Below are 24,570 nucleotides of genomic sequence, written 5' to 3' on the forward strand. Positions count from 1 at the left end.
CCAGGAGATCTGGCTCCTTCACTTTCCAGACCCAAGCATGGGTTTGAGAAGCAACAGAAACCTAGAGAGCTCCTTCTCTCCCTCCCCATACACCTTCATAAGACCAGACACAGCTACATAGGATGAAAGCAGAGGCACCAACTTTCTAATTTCCCGACTTCTGCTCTACCCCAGGCCCCGCCCCCATCCCTTCTCCCAAGTCCCCACCACCACCCTGCCTCTTCCTGCCCCCACTACTCCCCCTCCCCCCAGCACCTCCTGCACACCACTGAACAGCTGGTCACCAGCAGGCAGAAGGTGCTGGGAGGGAGGAGGAGGAGCTGATTGGCAGGACCACTGGTGGGTGCTGAGCACCCTCTATTTTTTTCCCGGTGAGTGCTCCAGCCCTGGAGTACCCACAGAGTCAGCACCTATGGATGAAAGTTCCTTAATCACAGATTCCTCCGCAGTTCTCAACAAGCAGCTCTTATTTCAGTACTGCTGCTGTTAGGCAGACATGCACCCAGAGGGAGATGGCCACAAGTATGTTTTATATTGCTGCTCATGGGCCACCTATCTGCTCTTGCTGACCCTTATAACCCTTATAACATCAGCAGGGAAACAGGAAAAACCCTATGTGAATCTTTAAAAAAAAAAATCAATTGAGGACATGCTGTTTAAAACTTGCATTTAAAAACAATTAATTTAAAAAATTCAGGTTGACGGTGTCCTTTAACCTTTAATCAAAAGGGTAGAAAATGTCCTATGACGCCTAAATAAAATGTTTACTGTTCCCTAATAACAGGTAATTCCCATTAAAGGGAAGCTCTCAGGTTAAAATATATTTTTAAAAAGCATTACTGTTAAAAACACTTAAATTTTAAGTAGTATTTTTAGTATCACTGACACTGTTTGTTCAGCTATTTTCCATTGACTAATCTATTTTCATTGTCCGACATCAGCAAGTTTCACTTTGTTCTAGTGCATGAGAAACGATGTTCCCATATTTGGATGGAAGGCACTGAAGGAGAAAGTTCAAATCCAGATAAACTGCTTTCCTTGATTCCCCTGCCACCCACACACACTTCATTAAAATATTTGTTAATAGTAGGCTTTGTGATGCCTTTTTACCTAAACTTACTGATACGGTCTGTATAAACATGTTGCACACACATATTAAGGAAACAAAGGACGCTTATGATATTTCTCAGCTTTTGGAGACAGAGGAAAGCCCAGGGGGTTTAATTCTGCCCCTGATTTATTTTCACCTCAGGGAAACCCTTGCATTTATATAGATTCTACCTTAAACCCTGCCTCCATGTTTTTCATCTAGCATAACACAAAAACCAGCAACAAGTTTAAACATCTCAGCTGACCCACAGTACATTTTTATTATATCTGAGCTCCATGTGGTATTAGATTGTTTGATCATCAATGCTGCTTTTAAAGCATTTGCAACATATTTTACAAAAAGGATAAGGATGTCCACATGGTGGTGTACTAGCCATGAAAAGTAAGAACTAATGATGACTCTAGGGGAGAGAGTATAGCTAACCAAATTAGCTATGGTAATTTATTTTTCACCATTGATAGTTTATTTTTTCATTTTTCAATAGAAGTGCAAAACAGATTGGTCAGTATTTGTTTTTTGAGTTTTCTCTAACAATACTGTTTGGCTTTCTAGCACTGTTTTTATTAACTTTAATTAATGTGTTCATTCTGTTATACACAACTTTAAAGACAAAAAAATTAGATTTTGGACCTACGCTACTTGTTAGTATTACTTTAAAACATCCATCATGTCAAGGATGCAAAGTTGTAGATGATATTAACTGTTAATTTTCATACAAATTACTAAAAAAAAAAAATATGTAACAATGGATATGTGCTTGCAAACTTCATAAAAGCAGCCAGTAATTAAGTTTCCATTCAAGTAACACTGATTCATTTCCCAGAGAACTCAAAGTTAACAACAATCTGCCCTTAACTTTGAGTGATCTGGGTATACTCTGCTATGTCAGAATATATAAACATCACACTATTCTATTATAGTTAGACACCATATTAGTCAAATTAAGAATAACCCCTACATTTTCCAGCAAATGCACTATATTACAGTTAATTTGTATGTTGCATTGGGATACATCCATGAAAACCGGGATGCATACATCAGGCTAGGACGTACTAAGGAAGTACTGTTTCTACTGAACACAAACTGACAAATGGTCACTGCTTTATTTACTATTATAGCAGATTATCAGATCAAACTGTAAGGGTGTATTTTCATCACTTTTGCTGACAGGTGTTTTGCCAGGCCATTCTCTAAGTGTCAAGATGCATTCATTAGATCAGAACCACAGAAGGACAACAGTTCATGTAATGGATTTTTTTTTCTTGAATGCTTTCAACATTTTATTGCCACATACAGTGAATCATGCTTTGGAAATCAATGTTGTATAACAAAAGTTTATTGCAGCTAGCTCTCTCTCTCTCTCTTTCGCTTTGTAGTCACTCTTATTCACATTCTTTTATAAGACTGTTTTTCCCTCTAATTGTCAAGTAGTCCTTAGAGACAGAAAACGGTTTGTTAAATTCACTGACACCCATATTGATGGCATACCATGCCCCAATAGGAATGCAAGCCACTCTGGAATGAAGAGACCCCAAGGATGGGCTCCGCATAGGAACATAAACCGAAGAAGAGGTACACAGAGGAGGGGGGCGGCCAATTTGGATAAACTGCTCCCACACTTTTAGGCTTAAGCTGTACGATAGACCAGAGTAGACAATAGGTGGACGGTGGCCAAAGCCGAGCCACCAGACACTTTTGAAAAGTCCGCAATATCTTTTTTATTTACTTATTCTAATTATTGTTATTGCCAGGTGAAACATGTTTCTCTTGGAGTCTGGACCTCGCCTCTATCTTGATCAAGAAATTTGGACGGGGACAAAAAATAACTGACCATTCCTGATCGACACCGTGCTTCAATGTACTGCCTTGCCACCCGCTCCAGCATGCGGGAGATAAACCTGCAGCGTGACTGTAACCATAGCTAGAGAAGGAAGGAGGGCTGGTTTGTTTTAAGGCAGGAGCCCCCTTTTCTCCTGTGGTAGGGGCCTGGAGAGATTCATTCTCCCCTCTTCAGGGGGTCAACCCTCTTTTCTTGCGCGTGCCTGGGCACACAGGGGGGCCTATCCCCGGCAGATGGGGAGTGAGCCCCTTCTCTTCCCCGTGAGAGGATGGGAGGGGTTAGTTCCCCCCTCCACGCTCGGACCGGTGCGCAGGCAGGGGGAGGGGCCACCCGCTTCTCCCGTGTCGACGCAAGTAGAACCGGAGAAGAGGGAACACCTCCGTGGCGGGGGCAGAAGAGGAGCAAGCGCCCTGAGTCAGAGGGGAGGGGGAGTTAACAGGCGGGACTCAGGACCCAGCCCCTCCCCTCACAGCCTCCTTTCACTTACTCCAATCCCGGGGAGAAGAAAACTCCGTCAGGAAAAAGAGCCGGGCCCCAGCAACAGCCGCGCTCCACCAAAAGGAGGAAAGGAGGTCATGACCCGGAAGAAGATAGCAGGTCGGGAGTGAAGGCCCTGCGAAGGAGCGTCGCAGGGGGCGGAGCCGGCGGCAGGACGCCGCTCTCACACAGGGCACGTCCCAACGGGGGCGGAGGGAGAGGCGAAACAGCGCTTGCGATTGGGCCATTCAAATGTAGGAAGCTGGATGATTGGGCGCTTCGAAGGTGCGGGCGCAACTTGGCGGGAAAGAGCGGGCAGTTTAGGGAGCCCGAAAAAGAACCCCGCTGCTGTGGTGACATGTCCGCGAGCGGCCGGCGCCGCCGGGGCGCCCTTGACAGGTGAGCCGGGAGGGGCTCTGGCCCTGAGGAAATGCTCTTGGGGTGTCCTGCCTGGGACTGTGACTGACCCCCATTTCCTGCGGGAGGGGCTGCCCCGCTGCCGCACCTGCCCAGCCGCGGGTATGCCCAGGGCCTTCCCACTACGGCTCTGCCGGCGGAGTCGCCCCCTCGCGTGGCAGAGAGCGCCTTCGGGGGACCGGCTCCCCCAAACCTCGGCCTTCCCCGCTCCGAGGCAGGCGCGTCTTCCTCCCTCCGCTGACCCCGCCGCCTGTCCGCGACCCCCTCGCCCCTCCTTAGAGCCAGCCCCAGGGGACGGATGTTAGGCCGCGGATGGCGAGAAGGGCGCGGCAGGCCCTGCGTTGTCCCCCGCAGGGAGCGGCCCTGCTCTGGCTGCACCGCCGGGCTGTCTCGTGCCCTCCGTAAAGCGGGGCAGCAGCTTGGAGGAGTTTGCTGCGGGAACTCGGACGTTGTCCTTTGGCCAGTCTCGGAGCAGCATGGGCGGTGACTCCCCGAGGCTAGAACGGGGCATTTTCTCGCTGTCACGGTAGCCTTAAGGTGCAGTTGATGTGATGCTCCCTCAAAGGAGCGGATGTCCTAAGTCTCGGAAATACGCTGATTCTTTGCAGTGTGTAGGAGGAACATTGGAATTGCCAATCAGACCAATGATATGTCTCCAGCAGTGGCCAGTACCAGAGCACAGGCCAGTTGGAGTGATCCACACCCCATCTTCCCTCGTCATTGGCTTATAACTCTTTAATATTGCTTTTTAAAGTGGCTTCACAATGGATGAGACAGTTGCTGAGTATATCAGAAGGACAGTGCTGAAAATCCCACGCCATGAAATCATGGAAATGCTTACGATGTGGGACTTCCTCTCCAAGACGCAGCTGCAAACCATAAACGTGCATCAGATAAAGGAAAGAATTTCCCAAGAAGTGGTGCAGCTTTGTGAGGTGATAACATCCATTGTGAATGGTCTGTCAGGCTGAAACTTTTTCATTATATTTTCATAGCAGGATGGCATACTAGAACCGTGTATTGGTGTTTTTGTAATGTGTGACACACATTTAAGAAGGAAAATGTTCTCATTCTCATATTAACTTTATTTTCTTTATTTCTCATATTGGAAACTATTAACCTGTGCCTGCATTATGGTGCATGAATACTGAGTTGGCCTAATTGATTTCGCTGGGTACACAGCTGGTCCATAGGAAGGCACAGTTGTACTCAATTCTTCCTTGCTCTTTAATTGAATCATATATTAGAGCCTGTTATTGTTAAATCTTTGAGTAATTGTTATGTATTGGCACTGGGTAGATTCTAGCCATTCAATAGGGATGAAGCTGTTTTGGAGTTCATCTGTATTTGTGAATCTGAATGTTAAACATTAAACAATTCTATCTGGACATTTAGAAGGCTAAGATGTACCTATGTTACTCCTAAAATGCTCTCTTAAGGAGTAGAAAGCCTATAGTTCTTTATTCTTCTGGAATTCTGTAGTGTTATTTCTGAGGTGTGCTGTTTTTGTTTTGACAAACAAGCACATTGGATGGAATAATTTCCTCTGCAAGATTTGTTTTCACTTTACTTGGTGTAAAACAAAATTTCTTCATATGACACTGCTTGTGATAATGTTCCACACTTGGGGCCTGATCCTACAATTGCATTTGCATCTTGGTAGACCCTGGGCTAGCCTCTGTGGAGTCTGTTATCGTATGTGCCCTTAAATTCTACTGTTTGTTGCACAGTTTCAAAGGCATTGAAATCTGTTGGTTCCACAGATCGCTTGTCGATAGTATTAATATGCAAGCTACAGGTGCAAACCAAAAAAGACTTACTGAATGCCATAAATAATATTATTAAACTACTTTTAATGGGATAACAAATGTCAGGTTTAAAATAGCTATGGTGTTTTGTAGAAACTTCTTTACCTATGTTCCTAAGAGCATCTGAGATTCTTCAGATGGCATGAAATTTTAAAAACTAAATAAAATTGATGGGAAGAAAATCATAGTTCACCTTTTACCTGGTTTGGATAATGAAACACTAGTCATTTTCTTTTCTGTTTATAATAAAGTTTAGTTAATTTCACTTATTAAGTCTTGTGTACTAGTTCAGAATAGCAATGTGTAAATTGCAACCTCTGTAGAGGGAGTGCATAAATCCACTCAAATAGCTTTCTTTAAAAAATATATAATTGAAAACATGACTAATACTAGATTTGGCAAAACCTTTTTTTGACTGTATGTTCTTTGTGACAGAGAGTTTGTCTTCCTGTGTTTAGAAACTGCCTAGCATTCTGTCGCCATTAATGCAATCTAAGTAATGTTAACAGTACCTACATTCTGGGGCTAAAATTCCAGACAGCATTAAAATTGCAGCTTAAAGAAACGAAGTGCTATAAAGAATTCTGGCTCTACAGTTCACCATGCACTGTAAATATTTTCTTGCAGGAAAACTCTGCAAGTATCAAGCAAGCAGCCATCCTAGACATGATTTGTAAGTTAAAAATACCTTTTCTTTATCTTTTGACTGACATTCTCAAATAACTTCTAATTCATAGAATTGCCCTTATGAGATATTGGTATGTTAAGAATGGTCTGACCCGGTATGGCCAATGGTTCATCTAGCCCAGGATCCTGTCTTCTGACAGTGGCCAGTGCCAGATGCTTCAGAAGAAATGAACAGAACAGGCAACTTATTAGGTGATTCATCCCCTGTTGTCCAGTCTCCACTTCTGGCAGTCAGAGGTTTAGGGAACACCCAGAGCATGGGGTTGCATCCCAGACATTCTTGGCTGATAATCACTGATGGACTTAGCCTTCACGAACTTATCTAATTCTTTTTTGAACCCAGTTAAATTTTTTGGCCTTCCCAACATCCCCAGGCAACGAGTTCCACAGGTTGATTGTGTGTTATGTGAAGTACTTCCTTATGTTTGTTTTAAAACTGCTGTCTATTAATTTTGTTGGGTGACATCCAGTTCTTGTGATATGTGAAGTGATAAATGACACATCTGTATTCACTTTCCCCACTCTGTTCATGATTTTATAAACATCTGTCATATTATCGATCATATCCTTAGTCATCTCTTTTTCTGAGCTGAACAATTTGTCTGTTTTTAATCTTTCCTCATATGGAAGTTATTCCATACCCTCAATCAATTCTAATATCTTTTTTGAGATGGGGTGAACAGACCTGCATACAGTATTCAACGTGTGGGTGTACCATGGATTTATATGGTGGCATTGTGATATTTTTTGTCTTTTCTATCTCTTTTTTTCCTACTGATTCCTAAAATTGTTAGCTTTTTTGAGTGCTGTGCACATTGAGCTGATGTTTTCAGATAACTGTCCACGATGACTCCAAGGTCTTTCTTCTTGAGTGGTAACAGCTAATTTAGAGCCCATCATTTAGACTGTATGGTTGGGATTATGTTTTCCAATGTGTTATTTTGCACTTATCAACATTGACTTTCATCTACTATTTTGTTGCCCAGTCATCCAATTTTGTGAGATCCCTTTGTAACTCTTTACAGTCTGTTTCAGAATTAACTATCTTACATAATTTTATATCGTCTGCATACTTTTCCCACCTCACTGTTTACCCCCTTTTCCAGATCACATATGAATATGTTGAACAGCACTGTTCCCAGGACAGATCCCTGTGGGACCCTGCTATTATGTCTCTCCACTGTGGAAACTGACCATTTATTCCTACCCTTTGTTTCCTGCCTTTTTAACCAATTACTGATCCATGAGAGGACCTTCCCTCTTATCCCATGACTGTTTGCTTAAGAGCCTTTGGTGAGGGACCTTGTCGAAGCTTTCTGAAAGTCCGAGCATACTATATCAACTGGATCACTTTGTCCATATGCTTGTTGACACCTTCAAAGAATTGTAATACATTGGTGTGACATGATTCCCCTTTACAAAAGCCATGTTGACTTCCCCAACATATGATGTTGATCTATGTGTCTGATAATTCTGTTCTTTACTGTAGTTTCAAATAATTTTCCTGATACTGAAGTTAGTCCTGTAATTACCAGGATCGCCTCTGGAGCCTGTTTTAAAAATTGGCATTACGTTAGCTATCCACCAGTCATAGGAGGGGCTGGGGGTTGCCCCACGGCTGGGCTCTGGGAGAGAGGGGGTAGGATGCTGGGGGCTGCCCCGCGGCTGGGCTCTGGGCTTCAGCCGCCCTGCAGCTGGGCTCGGGGAGGGAGCTGGTGTCTGGAGGCCACCCTGGGGCTGGGTGCAGAGGCCAGGGGACCGGTCTGGGTGTCTGGGCTGGGGGGTGCCCTGCGGCTTAGCTCGGGTGGGGGTGGAGGGAGGTCCAGGGTGTCTGAGTTCTGAGGGGCCTCACACAGCCCCCTCCAGCACCTCCCAACTGGAACTGAGTTGTTATAGGGGTTTCTTTAACTCTACTCCTAGAGGAATCTTTTTTGCTGTTGTCTGTGTTGTTGACATGCTTGTTGACTGGTATTTTGAAATAAATTACCAAAATTGAAACTGGAGTGATTATATTGTGTTGTTTTGACACAATATGCAGAATTTTGCAGAATTTTTAATTTTTTGACGCCGAATTCCCCCAGGAGTTATATGGGTGTTAGTTTAATTCAGACAGCAGTGTATGGCAGATCAGCTTCTACAAATCAAGGTGGATCTCTAAATTCAACATAATTATAATTTGAACATTAAGAATTGTATATAATTTTTGTTTATGTGGAAAACTGAAGCATGAGTGATTCCAAAATTGCTGTCTTGTTAATTTTTTGCTGCGTGTGGCTCTAGCTGTTTCCTATACACTGATAACTCTATGTACTTATAAGTTGGCAAACTCTTGTAAGTCTTTTTTTTTTTTTTTTCCTCTAATTGCCCTAAACAACAGAATTCAAGTTAAGAAAGAGTTTTGGTAACTTGCATGTAATCCTTTTTAAAGAGTGAATTGGGAGGAGGTTACCTCTTCATTAATTAGTTAACAAAAAATTCAACAAATTTTAATGTCTCCTATATAAAAATGCCTTTTTTACTTGTAGACTAGAAGCTACCTGCAGCTTAGGACAGTCTTGATCACTAAGACTTTTTTTTTTTTTTTTTTTTAATATGAGGACAATTGTTTGAAAGTGATCTGATCACAAATAATGTATGTCAATAGTTTACTCAAAACAGTTATGTTCCATGTTCACATCATTGGGCAACTTTGTTATCTTCCCAGACAACCACACCTATCGGAACAAGAAGATTTGGACTGTTTACCAAATGACAAAAGCAGTGGGTAGGTAAACATCTTTCTCTAAAGATATCACCTCTACAGGATTCTCACTCATAGGAAAGGTCCTTCGTTTTTAGTTTTTACATACCCCACTCCTACCCAACCCCACGAAATTTTCTCAGTTTTATAAATGCTGCTATTTGGTTTGTACTGGTTCCTCCTACTCCCTCAATTTGGGACGAATCAGGGGCATGAAAATACTGATTGTTAGGAAAATCCAATATATTATATTAGGTAGATGTATTTATGTTGTTAATAAATTAGTCTATCTTTTAGGGTGAGACAGTATAAGGGAAGAAACATGTATGCACGTGTGTGTGTGGTATGTCAGTGCTCACGTCCTAAAAAAAGAAGTCCCGAAACTCCCCAGAGAGATTAAACTGACACTATATGATCTATTTAATAGTTAAAATAAATGTTTAAATTCTTGGGTTGATGCTACATCACTGTAATACCGTTTTGCTGTAACAGACCAAATTATGTCTAACAGTCATAATTTTGTGTTTACAGTAAGTGGTATCTCTTCTTGTATAACAGGTGAAGAAACTGACGCTTTTAACTTGGCAGATTTCAAATACAAATTTAAGAGAAGTCTTCAGTCAGCTCTGAAAAATGTAAGAATAAAACTGTTCTAAATGAGTTGCAACTCTGTAATATAAAGGGTGGTTATTATAGCGTCTTTAGGAAGATAATTCTTGATTTGTCCCTGCTTTTTAACCAAAACTTGAAGTAAATCTGTAAATTGCTGGAGTCATGGGGGATTGTATTTGAAATACCAAGGAGAAACTATATATACTGCCCCAGTAATAGTGTTTACCTTCAGACTTGCTTTTTTCTGGTTGAGGGAAGTGAAAAGTGGCAGAATTCTGTCTTAAAATATAGTGTTACCTGTTTCAGGCTCCAGAGAAATACAATTGTATTTCCAATTTTGTATATTTTCAGTACTAAGGAACACTCTGCCATTATTACTGAGTAGATAAACAAGTTTGAGCCTGTACTTTAGAAAATACACAAACTAGATAAATATAGCTGAATCAGGCTTCAAAAAGCATTGCTAGATACAAAAATGGAATGTTGCTCATATAGACCAGAAGAGTGCAGTGTTTCAGGACAAATACATCTGAGACTTTAAAGCTAGAGTGGTCTTGTGGCCTAGATGTAATTGATACTGTTCTAATCTGTCAATCAATAAGACAATCTGTTAACTAATAATATATAGATAAACATGTCTCTCACCAAACAATCTGAGTGGAACTTGAAGTAGCCATGTAATTTTTTTTATCAATAAGCAGAAAACAGAGGGTGGAAGTGGGAGGGTGTATACACGATTCTGAAGTTAGCACCAGTAGTAAAAATGGAGTCAGAAACAGTAAACTGCTCTTGCACATGGTCTCTAGCCTATGCTTCAATTTATTATCCCTAGTGGGCATACTTTGTGTGTTTTGAAGTTTTGGCCCCGATACTGTTATATTTTTGGTGAAATTTTATATTGTCTAGTAGACAGTGGTGTTCTTGGGTCACATACTGTATAAAGTAGTGTCCAACATGTGACCTAGGGAGCTACTTATGGCTATCAAGAGTGAATATGTATGAAAATTTTGTTTGATCTGATTATCAGTTGAATGTGTTCCTTTCATTGGTATATGAAACACTTGTCACTATTGGAGGGGGACACTGTTTCCTTAGCAAACTCGGGAGCATTGTGAGCAGCTGTTTTCTTTCTTGATGCAACTGCTGAGCAGTTTGCCTGCATTGCAAGGGAGGGAGGAAAAAAATGACTGTGACTGGCCAATTGCCTCCTTCCCCCTCTTCCCTCATTAGAAGCAGTATAGGAGCTTGACTGGCTCTGCCTGAACCTAGGAGAGCACCTAGCAAAGGCTGGCTTCCCTTCCCCACATAGCCACTCAGGGTAACTTGGTATGGGTGAGTGAAACTGAAAACCAATAACCAGTTGAACAGCAACCTGAGTGGTAAAAGGAAATGGAACAGGGCAGGGAAACTACCCCAAGGCATTGACTGTGGACCTTGACCTCTTTGAAACATGTTCAGTCCTGAGGCTGAAAAGCGACTACTGTAATGTAACCTCACACCTGTAAAATGGGTAGTGAAATAGACTCATTAGAATGGAAGCACTTGGGTTACTGTCACTCGTGCTCCACATACAATACAAAGATATTGCTGCTATTTACCTTTGCTTCCAATAAGGGTGCTTACATTTAAAAAAAAAAAAGACGCCTTCTAATGTAAAGATATTTTCTAAACATTACAGGTTAAAGTCCATTTTGTGAAAGAACCCTGTGGAAGTCAATGGGATATGTTTCTCTTTCATCAGCAGTGGCATATCACATGTTCACGTATAATGCATAAACACAGGGGAACAGTTAACCCACACAACCTTAATTTTGGTGTCTCCTGATTTGAGTGCCTAACTAAATTATAGCTTTTGATTTTTCTAATCAGGTGACGATCAACTTCAGAGAATATGAGGATAATGCAATATGGATTCGAATTGCTTGGGGAACACAGTATACAAAACCAAATCAATACAAAGCTACTTATGTTGTGTATCACTCGCAAACTCCCTATGTCTTCATTTCCAGTCTTAGGAACCGCATACCTCTGCTTTGTCAGGTATAAAGCAAACTTGACTGTTATAGATCTCCATCATGTTGTTTCTAGTTATCAAAAGAGGGTTGTTGAAAGTGTGAGGAAACATCACACTGGAAAATCTGGAATGTGGTTGTTTGGTCTAGAAACATAACACAATCTTTAGATTAGATCCCTAAATGGAGTTCACTAGGAGCGTTCAGAGGCACAAGTGCATACGTGCATTATTTGTGCTCCTCTCGTGTACCACTTTAAAATCCATACCAAAACTCCTTAAATACAAACCATGTAGAATAACTGCCTTTAAGCTTTTTCTCTTTATAGAAAGTTAATTTAATAAAGTTAGTTTGTGCTTTTAGTAGACTATATAATTTTAAATCTCTGAACTGGAGATGCTTGTGTTGAGGATCTGTTAACTTGCAAGGTATCTTTACTTCACATCTTTAAACTGAATTGCTACAAGTGGCCATATGATGGGTCTTAAAAGCTGGCTTAGAGTAGAAGTGATAGTTACTGACAAAAATAGGGGTCATGTCCTATTATTGCCTATTAAAACCACTTATTATTGGCACTTGTCCCTATTACCTGTGTGACCCTCTTGGAGACTGGCAGTGGATGTTCTAGGTACAGTAGAACCTCAGAGTTATGAATACCTTGGGAACGGAGGTTGTTTGTAACTCTGAACAAAATGTTATGGTGGTTCTTTCAAAAGTTTACAACTGAACATTGCCTTAATACAGCTTTGAAACTTTACTTTGCAGAAGAAAAATGCTGCTTTCCTTTTATTTTTAGTAGTAGTTTACTGTACTGTATTTGTGCGCTTGTGTGTGTGTCGGTCGGTCGGTCTCTGCTTCTGTCTGATTGCATACTTCCAGTTCCAGATGAGGTTTTGTGGTTGACTGGTCAATTCATAACTCTAGTGATAGTAACTCTCAGGTTCTACTATATTCAAAATCTGAAAGCAAATTGCAAGTACAGTTTTGTATGTTCTTAAAGTGACCACCTAAGCTTCTGAGGCCTTGCACTATGAGAACTGGATGTACTGGCTCAAAGAATGGGTATACTGAGTGTCCAAATTATTGACATTAAGATCATGGGGCAGATCTCTGAGATCTTAGTTCAAATTCTTGGAAATTTACCTTTCCAGTAACATAACCTTTAACTTCTAATAATCCAGGAGAAAGACCTGGGTGTATTAGTCAATTACAAGATGACTGTCCTGTAATTCATTATAGAATGAATCAGGCCAGGTATTTCCAGGAGTGATAGGGAAGCATTAATGCCATTGTATAAAGCACTGGTAACACCTCCTTTGGAATACTGTGTACAGTTCTAGTCGCCCATGTTCAAGAAAGACTAATACAAACTGGAACGGGTTCAGAGAGAGACTACTAAGATGATCACAGGAATGGAGAATCTGTTTTATGAGAGGAGGTTAAAAGAGTTTGGCTTGTTTAACTTAGGAAAATGAAGGCTATGGGGGGATATGCTCGTGCTCTATAAATATATCATGGAGTAAACACCAGGGAGGGAGAAGAGTTGTTTAGGCTAAAGGCTTCTAGCCATCAGAATAGTGTAGTTTTGGAACAGCCTTCCAATACAAGGCTGCAGCCGAGTGAGCAAATAACCTACCTAGTTTTAAGATGGAGCTTCATAAGTTTATAAACAAGATTATGTGACTAGTTTGTCTGTGATACCGAGGGACTGGACTCAATCCATGAAGTCCCTTCCAGTTCTGTATTAATAAGTTCATATCTTACTGTGCAGAGAATCAAGCTATCCCTAAGTAGGCACAACATGATGATGCAGAGCTTAGACTACAGTTCTATTTTTTATTTGTGTGTTTATTTTGGTGGTTGGGGTTTTCTTTCTTTCAACTGTAAATTCTCTGCATTACTGCAAAGATCATATGGCTTTATAACAGCCTGTTTAACTTTGCATTTTTCAGATATGAGAATCCTCTTTGGTGATAGTGACTGAACCTACAACTTAACAGCTGTATAAAAATGTTGCATTAGCCAGAAATGTGACATTTTATTGTAAATATAATGGTGACTTAAGAAGTAATGATAAAAATAATTTCAATTTTTATTTAAAGGCACTGGTTCATGCTTCCAATTACCATGACATCCATGAAATGGAGCTCCGAAGCCGTTGTTTAGACTCCCTTAAAGATATTGTGTTCAAGAGGTATAGCCAGGTGAGCCACTTTTCAAGTTTATTCTAAGGTAAGTCTTGGGTTTTTGTTTCAGGCCTGGCTCTAAACTTCCTAGCAGGTGGGGAAAACCTCTTCCAAGAATTCATCATGTTACAAGTAATACTGAACTACTGAGGTGGACAGCCTTTCAGTAAGGTAACATAAAATGGTGATCTAAAACCTAGTTTCCCACCTACCACTTTTTAGAGGCATTCCTGAATTACCAATTAAACTATAACATAGAATTGGATAAAATGATTTAATCTTAAAATTTTGTATTATTACTACTTCATTGGTCTCAATAAAGTACTGACTTGGCAACTATTAGAATAGGTATTTACTCTGCTTGTCTAAAGAATACTTCCAAATAGAGAAATGTTTTCTGAGTATAGTCAGGGAAAACATCACTTTCCAAAACTAGGATTTCGGATTCTTAACTTCCCATAATTGGTAAGAGCAAGGAGAGCACTCCGTTTCAGAAGGTTTGCAAAAAAACCTGAAAACTATTTTTAGTGAGAGCTCCTAGAACTAGAAATAAACTTAGTAAAGACCATATCTTGCCTCCTCCCACACTTTTTTGTATTTTGTTTTTAGACTTTCCAAACATATCACCCAAGACCTCTTCAAGAAAGCAATGTTGCTCCAGAAAAGGGTATATGCTTTTTTTTTTTTTTTTTTTTAATATATGGCCTTTTAAAATAAGCTTTGCTCTGAAATATCATTCCTTTTCAGGTTTGCGTTCTCAGCTCTTTTAAATGTTTCTTGTTATAAAGTGCCATGTAATTCTTATATTACATTCATAGTATAGTACATACATTGCAGTGATTGCTGCTTGCCAGACTACACCTCCACCCTTTCCAAGGCTGGCTGAGTTCTGTTTACGAACTCACCGAACATCATTTGGACATTCGTGTCATGGTTCTGATTCTTATACAAGCTTGGCTGATCAGATAGACTCCCCTATCTTACAGTAACTGTTTTCTTTGAAATGTTTTGTCCACCTGGCTCCTGTGACCTGCCCTCCATTCCCGCTCATTCTCAGTACAGATTGATTCTAAAGACAAATTAGCAAGTGGTTGGGCCCACACTGCTCTAATTGCCCTTGGGTGGGAGGACATGTCGAGCACAAGCACAGCCCCAGTGAATGCTGCTGGTCAAAAGATTTTGGTCTTGTACATATGAGGTGTGTGTTCATGATAAGTAGGATCCACGTGGACAAAGCATTCGAGGTAGACTTTTCATACAGCTGCTGTAAAGTTTCCTCCCTTTGTGAGATAACATGCTTGTTTGATTTCTGGCTGGCTTCTGCAGGGTTGCCTTAACTAAGAAATCCAACGTGCAGTTCGGAAGCTGTTACCTTTGCATAAAATGAGAACTTTTGTCGAATTATGACTTTCGTTAAGAAATTGTTTTTCCTAAGCTTGTTTCTTTGGTCGGGAAATAATATCTTCACTTATTTATATGACTTACCTAGGATTCTTATGGGTGTTTGGAAAAACAGCTAATGAAATCTAGGTAATTCCCAGAAAGCAATCTTCATAGGCTAATTACTTTTTAAATGTCAAACTTCTAAAAGCCTGGGTGGACTGATGCTCCTAAAATTAAGCTGCTTATAACATTTGCTTAGAGTTAGGCATGCAAGCATTCACTCCCACATCCACAAAGTACACAATGCTAAACTTTTTTCCTTTTTTGGTCTGGCTGTTTTGTTAGTTTGGAGTTGGTTTTAAGTGGTGAATCTTCATATTTCACTAGCTATCTGCCAGATGATCATTTTGTGCATTCTCTAGAATTTGTATTCTATTCTGGGTATGTCACATCTAAAAATGATTCCCAAAGAAATGGAATGTGTACATAATAGCTAAACAATGCCACATGAAAGTTAACAGGGTGTGTTGTTCGTTTTGTTTTTTTCCCCCTCCTCCAGTGGATCCGAGGATAATTCAAGAAAATAAAAGGGAAAAAGAGAGAATCCAGAGTGTGAATCAGGAGGTCTTTGGTGAGGGTCTCCAACCAAAAATAGAATTTGCACAATATAAGGTGATAAACACGTTTAATCCTTTTAATTTGGTTAAAATGACTAATCAGTAGATGTGTTAAAGCACAATTGTAAAAAAATTCTCTAGTTTTTCTTCCAAACTTTTGCACAGAACGTTACTAGAGTTTTTTCATAAACTAGTTACAATTATAGATTTCTAATGCAGAGCTCTTGTTGCATTCATGCAATCTAGTGCCCAAAGAAGTTACATTTAAAATTCTGGATCATATCTCAGTCTTGCACGACCCATACTAATTGAGTAATAGTAACTTTTTAATTTGATCATAATCTTGAGAGCAAAGTATTTTGGATGTTGTACTATAATAAAATGAGATTTTAAGTACTGGTGAAATGGAAGTCCAGATTATACAGAGTACTTATAAAACCAACTACCAATACAGGTAACACTCAATAGATCGTTGAAAAATATCTGTTCATAACTAACGCTATGTTTTAGTCATGGGTATTTTTAGTGAGTCATGGACAGGTCACAAGCAGTAAACAAAAATTCACAGCTCCATGACCAGTCCATGACTTGTACTATATACCCCTGACTAAATCTTGGTCAGGCAGGGGGAGGGAGCGGAGGCAGCGTGCAGAGCTGGGAAGGAGGGACATGTCCCCACTTTTGGGGAGCTCCCTGAGGTAAGTGCCACCCAGGGCCCTCACCTGCTCCTGCACCCCTGTCCTGAGCCCCCTCCCACACCTAAACTCCTGCTGCTGGGGGAGGGGGACGCGGTGGCCCGAGACTGCCGCAGCAGCAGCAAGTGCGGCTGGCCCAGAATCTGCCTGAGCTGCTCAGGCGGCCCCTAGGCCAGCCGCTGCAGAGGTCACAGAAGGTCACAGAATCCATGACCTCTGGGACAGACTCGCAGCCTTATTCATAACAAAACCAACTCTTAATGTATCTTTGGGGATTCCAAGAGATGACCCTTAATGTTTTACCATATACACTGGACATAATTGCGGGTTTGTTTGTTTTTTTAGTGGAGAATTGTTTGTCACATGGGGGCACCCCCGATTTCATTAAGAAGGTATTCTTCCACCTAGAAATGTGTTTACATTAGCAAACAGGTTGTTGAAAGGCATAAATAAAATAATTCTAATAGGCCCCGTTAACAAACTTTTAAAATGTATGCCCAAGACTTGAAGTCAGAAGTTAATCAAAGCAGCATGTTAGTGTTTTAAAGGAGCAGCTGCACCAACTATAGCTGTGCTGGGAACTAGCTTGAAGTGACTTGAGCCATGCTTGAGAGAAAAATCCAGACTGGAAATATCCAGGTAGGAAAGGAGCAAAGGAAGACACGGGCAGCCAAAACACTTGAGGGAGGAAAAAGGCCAAAGATTGTGCAAGTGGAAATGTGCAGTGAGGAACTGGAGTGAAAGCCTCAGAGGATTGGGAGATCTGTCCCAATTTAGGCCAGAATTGGATTGTCTAGAGCAGTGGTTCTCGAACTGTGGGTTGGGCCCCCAAAGTGGGTCGCGACCCCGTTTTAATGGTTGCCAGAGCTGGCGTTAGACTTGCTGGGGCCGAAGCCTGAGTCTCACCGCCTGGGGCCAGAGCCGCAGCACAAGGGCTTCAGCCCTGGGTGGTGGGTTTCAGGTTACAGGCTCCCCACTTGGGGCTGAAGCCCTTGGGCCTTGGTCCCTCTGCCTGGAGCAGTGGGGCTCAGGCTTTGGTTTTGGCCCCCCTGCCCAAGGCGGCAGGGCTTGGGTGGGCTCAGGCTTCAGTCCCCCCTCCTGGAGTCGTGTGGTAACTTTTGTTGTTAGAAGGAGGTTGTGGTGAAATTAAGTTTGAGAACCCCTGACTAGAGACTCTAGAATAAATAATTTTGGGACATTAGGTATGAAAAGTCTACATTGAACAGCTCATTCTTCTGATACTCTCTGCCTAATGTATTCTCTAGCATATCTAATAATCTCACAGGAGGCGATAGATTTTTCTTAGCTAAAACTTGTGATTGGAATGTCTTCTTCCACAACCTAGTTAATGAGAATATTAATCATTTTTGTGGTGTTTAATTCAAAAGGGGTTAAAAGGCCTCTAAACTTAAATCATGCTTATGTCTGAAAATGTTTACCTATTATGGTTCCAAGCAACACTTAAAATGATTATAACTGAAAGAGATTAGAGAATTTAATTTGTTTGTTTTATGCACCAATCAGTTTTCTGTTTGCATGAGTCTTCCATTCAGCAAATGGGGAGAAAATCTTTTTTTAAATAAGAAATTGATTATGAAACAATAAAAGCTGACAAGTTAAGGGCAAGAATGGTAGTTGAAATATCTTTTAAATAGGGCTGTGGATTAATCGAGTTAACTTACGCGATTAACTAAAAATTAATCGCAATAAAAAATGAATTGTGATTTTAATCATACTGTTACGCAATAGAACATCAACTGAAATTTATTAATTATTTGTGAGTTTTTCTAATATATTGATTTTAATTAAAACACAGAATACAAAGTGTATAGTGTATACAAAGTGCTCACTTTATATTTTTAATTGCAAATATTTGCACTGTAAAAATGATAAAAGAAATATAATTTTTCAGTTTACCTCATACAAGTACTGTAGTGCAGTCTCTTTATTGTGAAAGTGTAACTTACAAATGTAGATTGTTTTGGTTTTGAGTGAAGTTATGTAACAAAAAAAAGATAAAACTTTAGAGCCCACAAGTCCACTCAGCCCTACTTCTTGTTCAGCCAATCACTCAGACAAACAAGTTTGTTTTCATTTATGGGAGATGATGCCCATTTCTTATTTACAATGTCACCTGACAGTGAGAACAGGCTGTCGCATGGCACTTTTGTAGTCAGCATTGGAAGGTATTTACATGCTGGATATGCTAAACATTCATATGCCCCTTCATGCCTCGGCCACCATTCCAGAGGACATGCTTCTATGCTGACGATGCTTGCTTTTATTAAAAAAAATGCATTACTTAAATTTGTGACTGAACTTCTCGGGGGGAGAATTGTATGTCTCCTGCTCTGTTTTACCTGGGTTCTGACACACTTCATGTTACAGCAGTCACAGATGATAACATAGCACATCTTCATTTTAAGAACACTTTCACTGCAGATTTGACGAAACGCAAAAAAGGTACCAATATGAGATTTCTAGCACTTGTGAGATAGCAACAGCACTTGACCCAAGGTTTAAAAATCTGAAGTGCCTTCCAAATCTGAGAGGGATGAGGTGTGGAGCATGCTTTCCAGAAGTCTTAAAAGCAACACTCCAATGCAGAAACTACAGAACCCGAACCACCAAAAAAGAAAATCAACCTTCTGCTGGTGGCATCTGACTTAGATGATGAAAATGAACATCCTTCAGTCTGCACTGCTTTGGATCGTTATTGAGCAGAACCAGTCATCAGCATGGACACGTTCTTTGGAATGGTGGTCGAAGCATGAAGGGACATATGAAGCGCATCTGGCATGTAACTGTCTTGCGACACTGGCTACAACAGTGCCATGTGAACGCCTGTTCTTCCTTTCAGGTGACATTGTAAACAAGAAGTGGGCAACATTGTCTCCCATCAACGTAAACAAACATGTTTGAGCGACAGGCTAAACAAGAAGTAGGAGTGAGTGGACTTGTAGGCTCTAAAGTTTTACATGGTTTTATTTTTGAATGCAGTTTTTTTTTTTTTTTACATAATTCTATATTTGTAAGTTCAACTTTCATGATAAAGAGCTTACACTATAGTACTTGTATTAGGTGAATTGAAAAATGCTATTTGGTGTTTTTGAAAATCTAGTGAGGACTGTACACTTTGTATTCTGTTTTGTAATTGAAATCAATATATTTGAAATTGGATGAAACATCCAAAAATATTGTTTAACAGTGCAATTAATCACGATTAATTTTTTTAATCTCTTGGCAGCCCTACTTTTAAATTTAGAATTTAATGTTTCTAACCTTTGTAGTTTCCTTTAATACTTAAAAATAAATGAAATAAAGAAGACTGGTCTATTTTCAGTTTTAAAGAAGGGCAACTGGATATCTGGTTAGAAGGGATGAGGGCCTGAGGAGGTCACCACTTAGCACCAGGAAATGCTTGACTTATGGTTTAGCACAACAGTTATTTAAAACTTGGTTGTAATAGCAATTGCCCATTTTTGTATGGTGTTAAACTGAAGGGCATGTTGCCATATATTGTTTACAGGTCTCCTCCCAGTTGAGAGAAGAGAGGACACATCCAACAAAAAAGCAGGGCTTTAGTTTTAATATTGCCTTGTTTTTTAATAGTGTGTACATAAAGGCATATCCTTCTTATGACCCCTGAATGCTTTGTGTTCACAGCTTGAAACAATTTTTAAAGGTGAACCTGAAATGGACATTCTAACTGAAAAAGAACCATTCAGATGTGTAGTCAAATTTTCCAGTCCCCATCTTTTAGAAGCGTTGAAATCCTTAGCACCAGCAGGTGAGTGCTATAATATTAATAGGTGAACTATTTTACTATGTTGTTGTCCATTTAGCTTGCAAATCTTTCATAAGTGATATTTGAGTGGTTAATCTGATTCTGTGTACATATAAATAGAAATTTAGTGAACTACAAGAATTCTTCTGTAGATAACCTTAGCAGATGAGGCCAGATTAGACATGTAAACTCATGCTTTTGTGCAAATTTTCTTACAGAATTACACTGATTGAACGTGATTACTCAACTTATACCTTTAATCTAAATCATATGTGAAAGATAAAATGGTGGATGAGTTAGGCTATAATTCCTTTTTTTTTTTTTTTCCTCCTTCCCTCCAGGTATGGCTGATGCACCTCTTTCACCATTACTTACATGCATACCACAAAAAGCCAGGAACTATTTTAAAATTAAAGAGCGAAAAGGCATACTTTCAACAAGCTGTGTAGGTCTCTGACTTTTTTTTTTTTTTTTTTTTTTTTACTGCAAAGACTCGTTCACCGAGAATTGTGTATATAATGTGTATTTAATTACTGTATTTAATCAAAAGATAAATTTCAGAACCATTTTTAAAACTAATTTATTCTTTGGTAATCCCTTGTATCATTTTAAATGATAGTCTACATTTAAGGTAATACTTTTTCCCTACTGTTCATTTTTAACAAATGGGTTAGCCAATGAGATTGACTAAATGGTCTGTTGTCTAGCAGATAGCTGAAACAGTAAATTCAGCTAATTAAATTAGTTCATTGAAGTTCTTCTGTGAATCATAATGTATTTGGTGGATGCACACAATAAATTAGAGAACAGATCTAATCAGAATGCAATAAGTCAAGTAATGTAGCAGATTAGCGTTCTTTTAGTGTACTAGCACCATTTAACAAAATGGTTACGCCCACAGTCTGTCATCTAGCATCAGACATTAATTCTGAGTGAGAATGTAAGGAGACCAATCTACTTGGAAAACTAACATTCTAGCCTGGCCTTGATGTTTTCATTTTTCAACAGAAGACTTCCTTCCTGTGACAATATTCTATTGTCATGACTTCATTTATAGTGAGATGCATTTTTTTTTAAATTTTTTTTTTAAATGAGGTTATGGGCTTCTGATGACTAGCAAAAGCTGGTATCAAACATTTTGGTGCATATTTTTCATATCCTTAAAATGGTGTTAAATATCTAACAAACAGATGTGATACTTAATGTACAATAGGTTTTAATAATTTATTTTATCAAATGACTGAGTAACTCGGTATCTAAACAATTAAAGATAGTTACTTAAGTTTCCCCATAAGTAAAAGACACTGAAACTTTCTGTTGAAGCAAATTACTTTTTAAAAGTAAATTATAAAGCAGTAACACTCTGGAGATTAAGGGCCTACAAAGTGCATCATTAGGGCTGAACACATCCCTGCTTACTACAATATCTTTAATATAGTTGGTAAGGGGGAAAAAAATCTGGTGACTACTAAATATGAGTTGCTGTTCATGATGTGTGAAATACGTTAGACATGAGATATGCAAAACCCAAGCTATATACAGTTAGACAAATCTCTGGGCACTTATCTGACAACAAATACTAACTGTAATAAACTATATAAATGGCTGAGGTAATCCACTGAATGGTCTCATTTGGGCCCCAGTTTAGCAGTATATCAAAGCCCATGCCCAACTTTGAACATGTCAGTAGTCCCACTGACTTCAGTAGAACTATTCATGTGCATACAGTTAGGCATGTGTTTTGTACCTCACTGAATGGTGGTCTTATCTTGAAAGGACTCTCTGCTACTAATGAAGTCCAATAGCAAAGTTTCTATCTGACCTGAATGGATGTAAGTACAAACATTGGGTCTGATATCACTAATCTTTCTAGGGTCTGATCCTGCCACACTCCTTGTACACTAAAACTTGACTTTGTATTCATAAAGATTGCAGAACCAAGCAAATGTAGTGTTCAAGCAGAAATAGGGTTTGCAGTAAAGTTCTAAGTGTTCATAATTAAATAGACATTTTGAATTTAACCCATTTAATATTTTAAGCTACAGATGTAATTTACTTGATTTGAAGATCACTTGTATTGTTCAAAATGTCTCTTAGATTCTGTTTTGGTTAGCAATTTATTGTTGATGTATTTTGTGTATTCAAATTTTTTATTCGCTTAGATAATGTCCATATGCAAAGAGAATTTTTCAGAAAGGTTGTGGTATAGTATACCAAACTATTTTGTTAAGTTTTGTGTGATTTTGTTTTTGTTACGTTTGAAAGAACCAATAAAAATTTAAAGTAGAACTTGGTAGAAGTTTGGCCTGAGATACTTCAGTATGATACATTTATATTGAGTATTTTTTGTAATGATTATAAACTGAATCCTGTGTACTGTACACTATTGGACCTATCCTGCTATTTTATAAGTACATTTCTTTTAACTAAAATTCAGCAGAATTGAAAGTGTTTAAGTGTAATATTAAGCTATTATTACTTTTAAGAGTCTGTTTTAATCCATGATCGAAACTAAGACCTGTCTACAATCCCCATAAGAAGGGAAAGACTACTTATAAAAGCATAATCCACAAAAGATGAATGAAAGTTCCCTATCTCAAGTATTTCTTATCTTCAGCAATTCCTCAGCAGATTTAATGTCCCTAAATATACTTTCTTTCTATAATGAAACTAACATGTTAAAACATTACGGTTGCAAAGTCAAGCACTCAAAAGTTAGGAAATGCCAGAATTAAGGTTACCTGTGCAACTTTAATTTGGCTCCCTTGTGTGTATACACTGATATAATCTTTAATTAGTTGATCACATACTATTTTTGCTACAGAACCCCTGCCTCATTCAATGCGCAGGATGGATGGTACTCTCTTAAGGAGGAACTATTTATTTTGTTTCCTCCTTGTTCAGTGAGTGAGCCCATTCCTTATTTACTGCACACTGACAAGCTATAGGCTTTTCTTTTGACAGTGAGTGAGGAATGCACTTAGTCTTCTGACCTCCAACCATCACACAGAATGATCACTTGCTTTGAAATCAGCATTTTCTGTTTTAAGTCCTTAACTTGTACAATGCTAATAAAGGATTTTTTTCTTTGATGGATTATTTAGTTACAGGTGTATACACAATGTATACACGGTGCTTCTGAAGCATTTGGCATTGGCCACTGTAGAGAGACGGGATACTGGGCTAGATGGACCATGGGTCTGACCCAGTATGGCCATTCTTACGTTCTTATGTAAATGTTTACCATTACATTATAACAGGATAGATAAGTGAAAACAATGCAAATAACATCCCATTAGTTTTCATGAAGTTTAAACACCCAATACACTCTTGTACATCTAACCATTACTTTGATCTATACTAATACACAAGTGAATTGACCTGAATACACTCTAGCATGATCTGGTCTGTCACCATCACAGTAGTGTCTTCCACATTCAATGCCCGGTTTGGTTGGCATGTCCTACGGTCATTGTTTAAGTAGGACTCCTAGTACCCACCTCCAAGCAGACAGACAACTGCTTGTTAGTCCCCAAGTCTACTTCTCTGGGATTCTATATTGGCAAAAGAACTGAGGAATGGTTGGGCTGGCTCTGCCCTTTATCTTCTCTGGTGGGGGTGCAGCACAAGTGTGACCTCAAGAATCTGATCTCACACACATGATGCCCATGTTCATCGAGAGTGGAATCCATGTGGCTAACACATCTTGAAGAACCACAGTTACTGTAGAGAAAATAATATTTATGTATCTAACTCAGTTTTCTCTCATGCATCTGATTTTCATATTACATTTATTTTATTTTTTTAAATAGGGTAATGTTGTACATATAATTTATTAGCCATATGTTTTAAGTGGATTAAAATAAATGTTTTGAAATGGGGTATTTCTGTTAATGCCTGAAGGAAAAACCTTGCTGTCAATTTCTAAATTGTTATAACCCTCAGGAATGTTCTGAGCCTGGATCACTATGTAGTTAATTAAAAGGATTTCACTAGTCATATGAGATCACAATGAACATATATTCAGTGTATCCCTTTACAGACTTAAGGATTTTTTTAAAGGTTGCTTTTGCTGTGCAAATGCATAATCGGAAGAGGAAAATGAAAAGGTCCTTAATCCTGCGTCTACAGATCCTTATTTGCATAAAGATTACATTGTAGGGCTGTATAATCCAGAGTTATCGATATGACAGGGCCA

General features: G+C 39.4%; 2 protein-coding genes across 4 annotated transcripts in view; one reads left to right on the top strand and one right to left on the bottom strand.

Moving 5' to 3' along the window:
* Positions 1-3,576, bottom strand: part of CMC2 (C-X9-C motif containing 2) — a 41,545-nt gene extending 37,969 nt beyond the window's left edge. Inside the window, exon 1 of one of the 2 annotated variants that reach the window (XM_007059259.4) lies at positions 3,439-3,576. The gene's annotated coding sequence lies outside the window, so the exon portion shown is untranslated. The remainder of the gene's footprint in view (positions 1-3,438) is intronic. The other variant, XM_007059258.3, reaches the window with a different exon arrangement.
* A 23-nt stretch (positions 3,577-3,599) lies between these two features.
* CENPN (centromere protein N) lies at positions 3,600-22,666 on the top strand. Of its 2 annotated transcripts, XM_007059260.4 has the most exons (11): positions 3,600-3,827; positions 4,600-4,780; positions 6,281-6,326; positions 9,045-9,104; positions 9,639-9,715; positions 11,562-11,732; positions 13,807-13,908; positions 14,500-14,557; positions 15,833-15,945; positions 20,252-20,375; positions 20,714-22,666. In XM_007059260.4, exons 1-11 carry the CDS (start codon positions 3,787-3,789, stop codon positions 20,827-20,829), a joined length of 1,089 nt encoding a protein of 362 aa, XP_007059322.2. In that variant the 5' UTR covers positions 3,600-3,786; the 3' UTR covers positions 20,830-22,666. The 2 variants fall into 2 exon arrangements, with proteins under 2 accessions (XP_007059322.2, XP_027677534.2); XM_027821733.3 differs by lacking the exon at positions 11,562-11,732.
* Positions 22,667-24,570: the final 1,904 nt, after the last annotated feature.

This window comes from Chelonia mydas, chromosome 12 (assembly GCF_015237465.2).
Source record: "Chelonia mydas isolate rCheMyd1 chromosome 12, rCheMyd1.pri.v2, whole genome shotgun sequence".
Taxonomy (NCBI): Eukaryota; Metazoa; Chordata; order Testudines; family Cheloniidae; genus Chelonia; species Chelonia mydas.

Excerpts from the sequence above, each read along its gene's own strand:
- CENPN (XM_007059260.4), top strand. The coding sequence starts at position 3,787 with ATGTCCGCGAGCGGCCGGCGCCGCCGGGGCGCCCTTGACAG. Across the intron at positions 14,558-15,832 it reads CAATGTTGCTCCAGAAAAGG|TGGATCCGAGGATAATTCAA; the intron begins GTATATGCTTTT and ends CCCCTCCTCCAG. Across the intron at positions 15,946-20,251 it reads TAGAATTTGCACAATATAAG|CTTGAAACAATTTTTAAAGG; the intron begins GTGATAAACACG and ends TTGTGTTCACAG.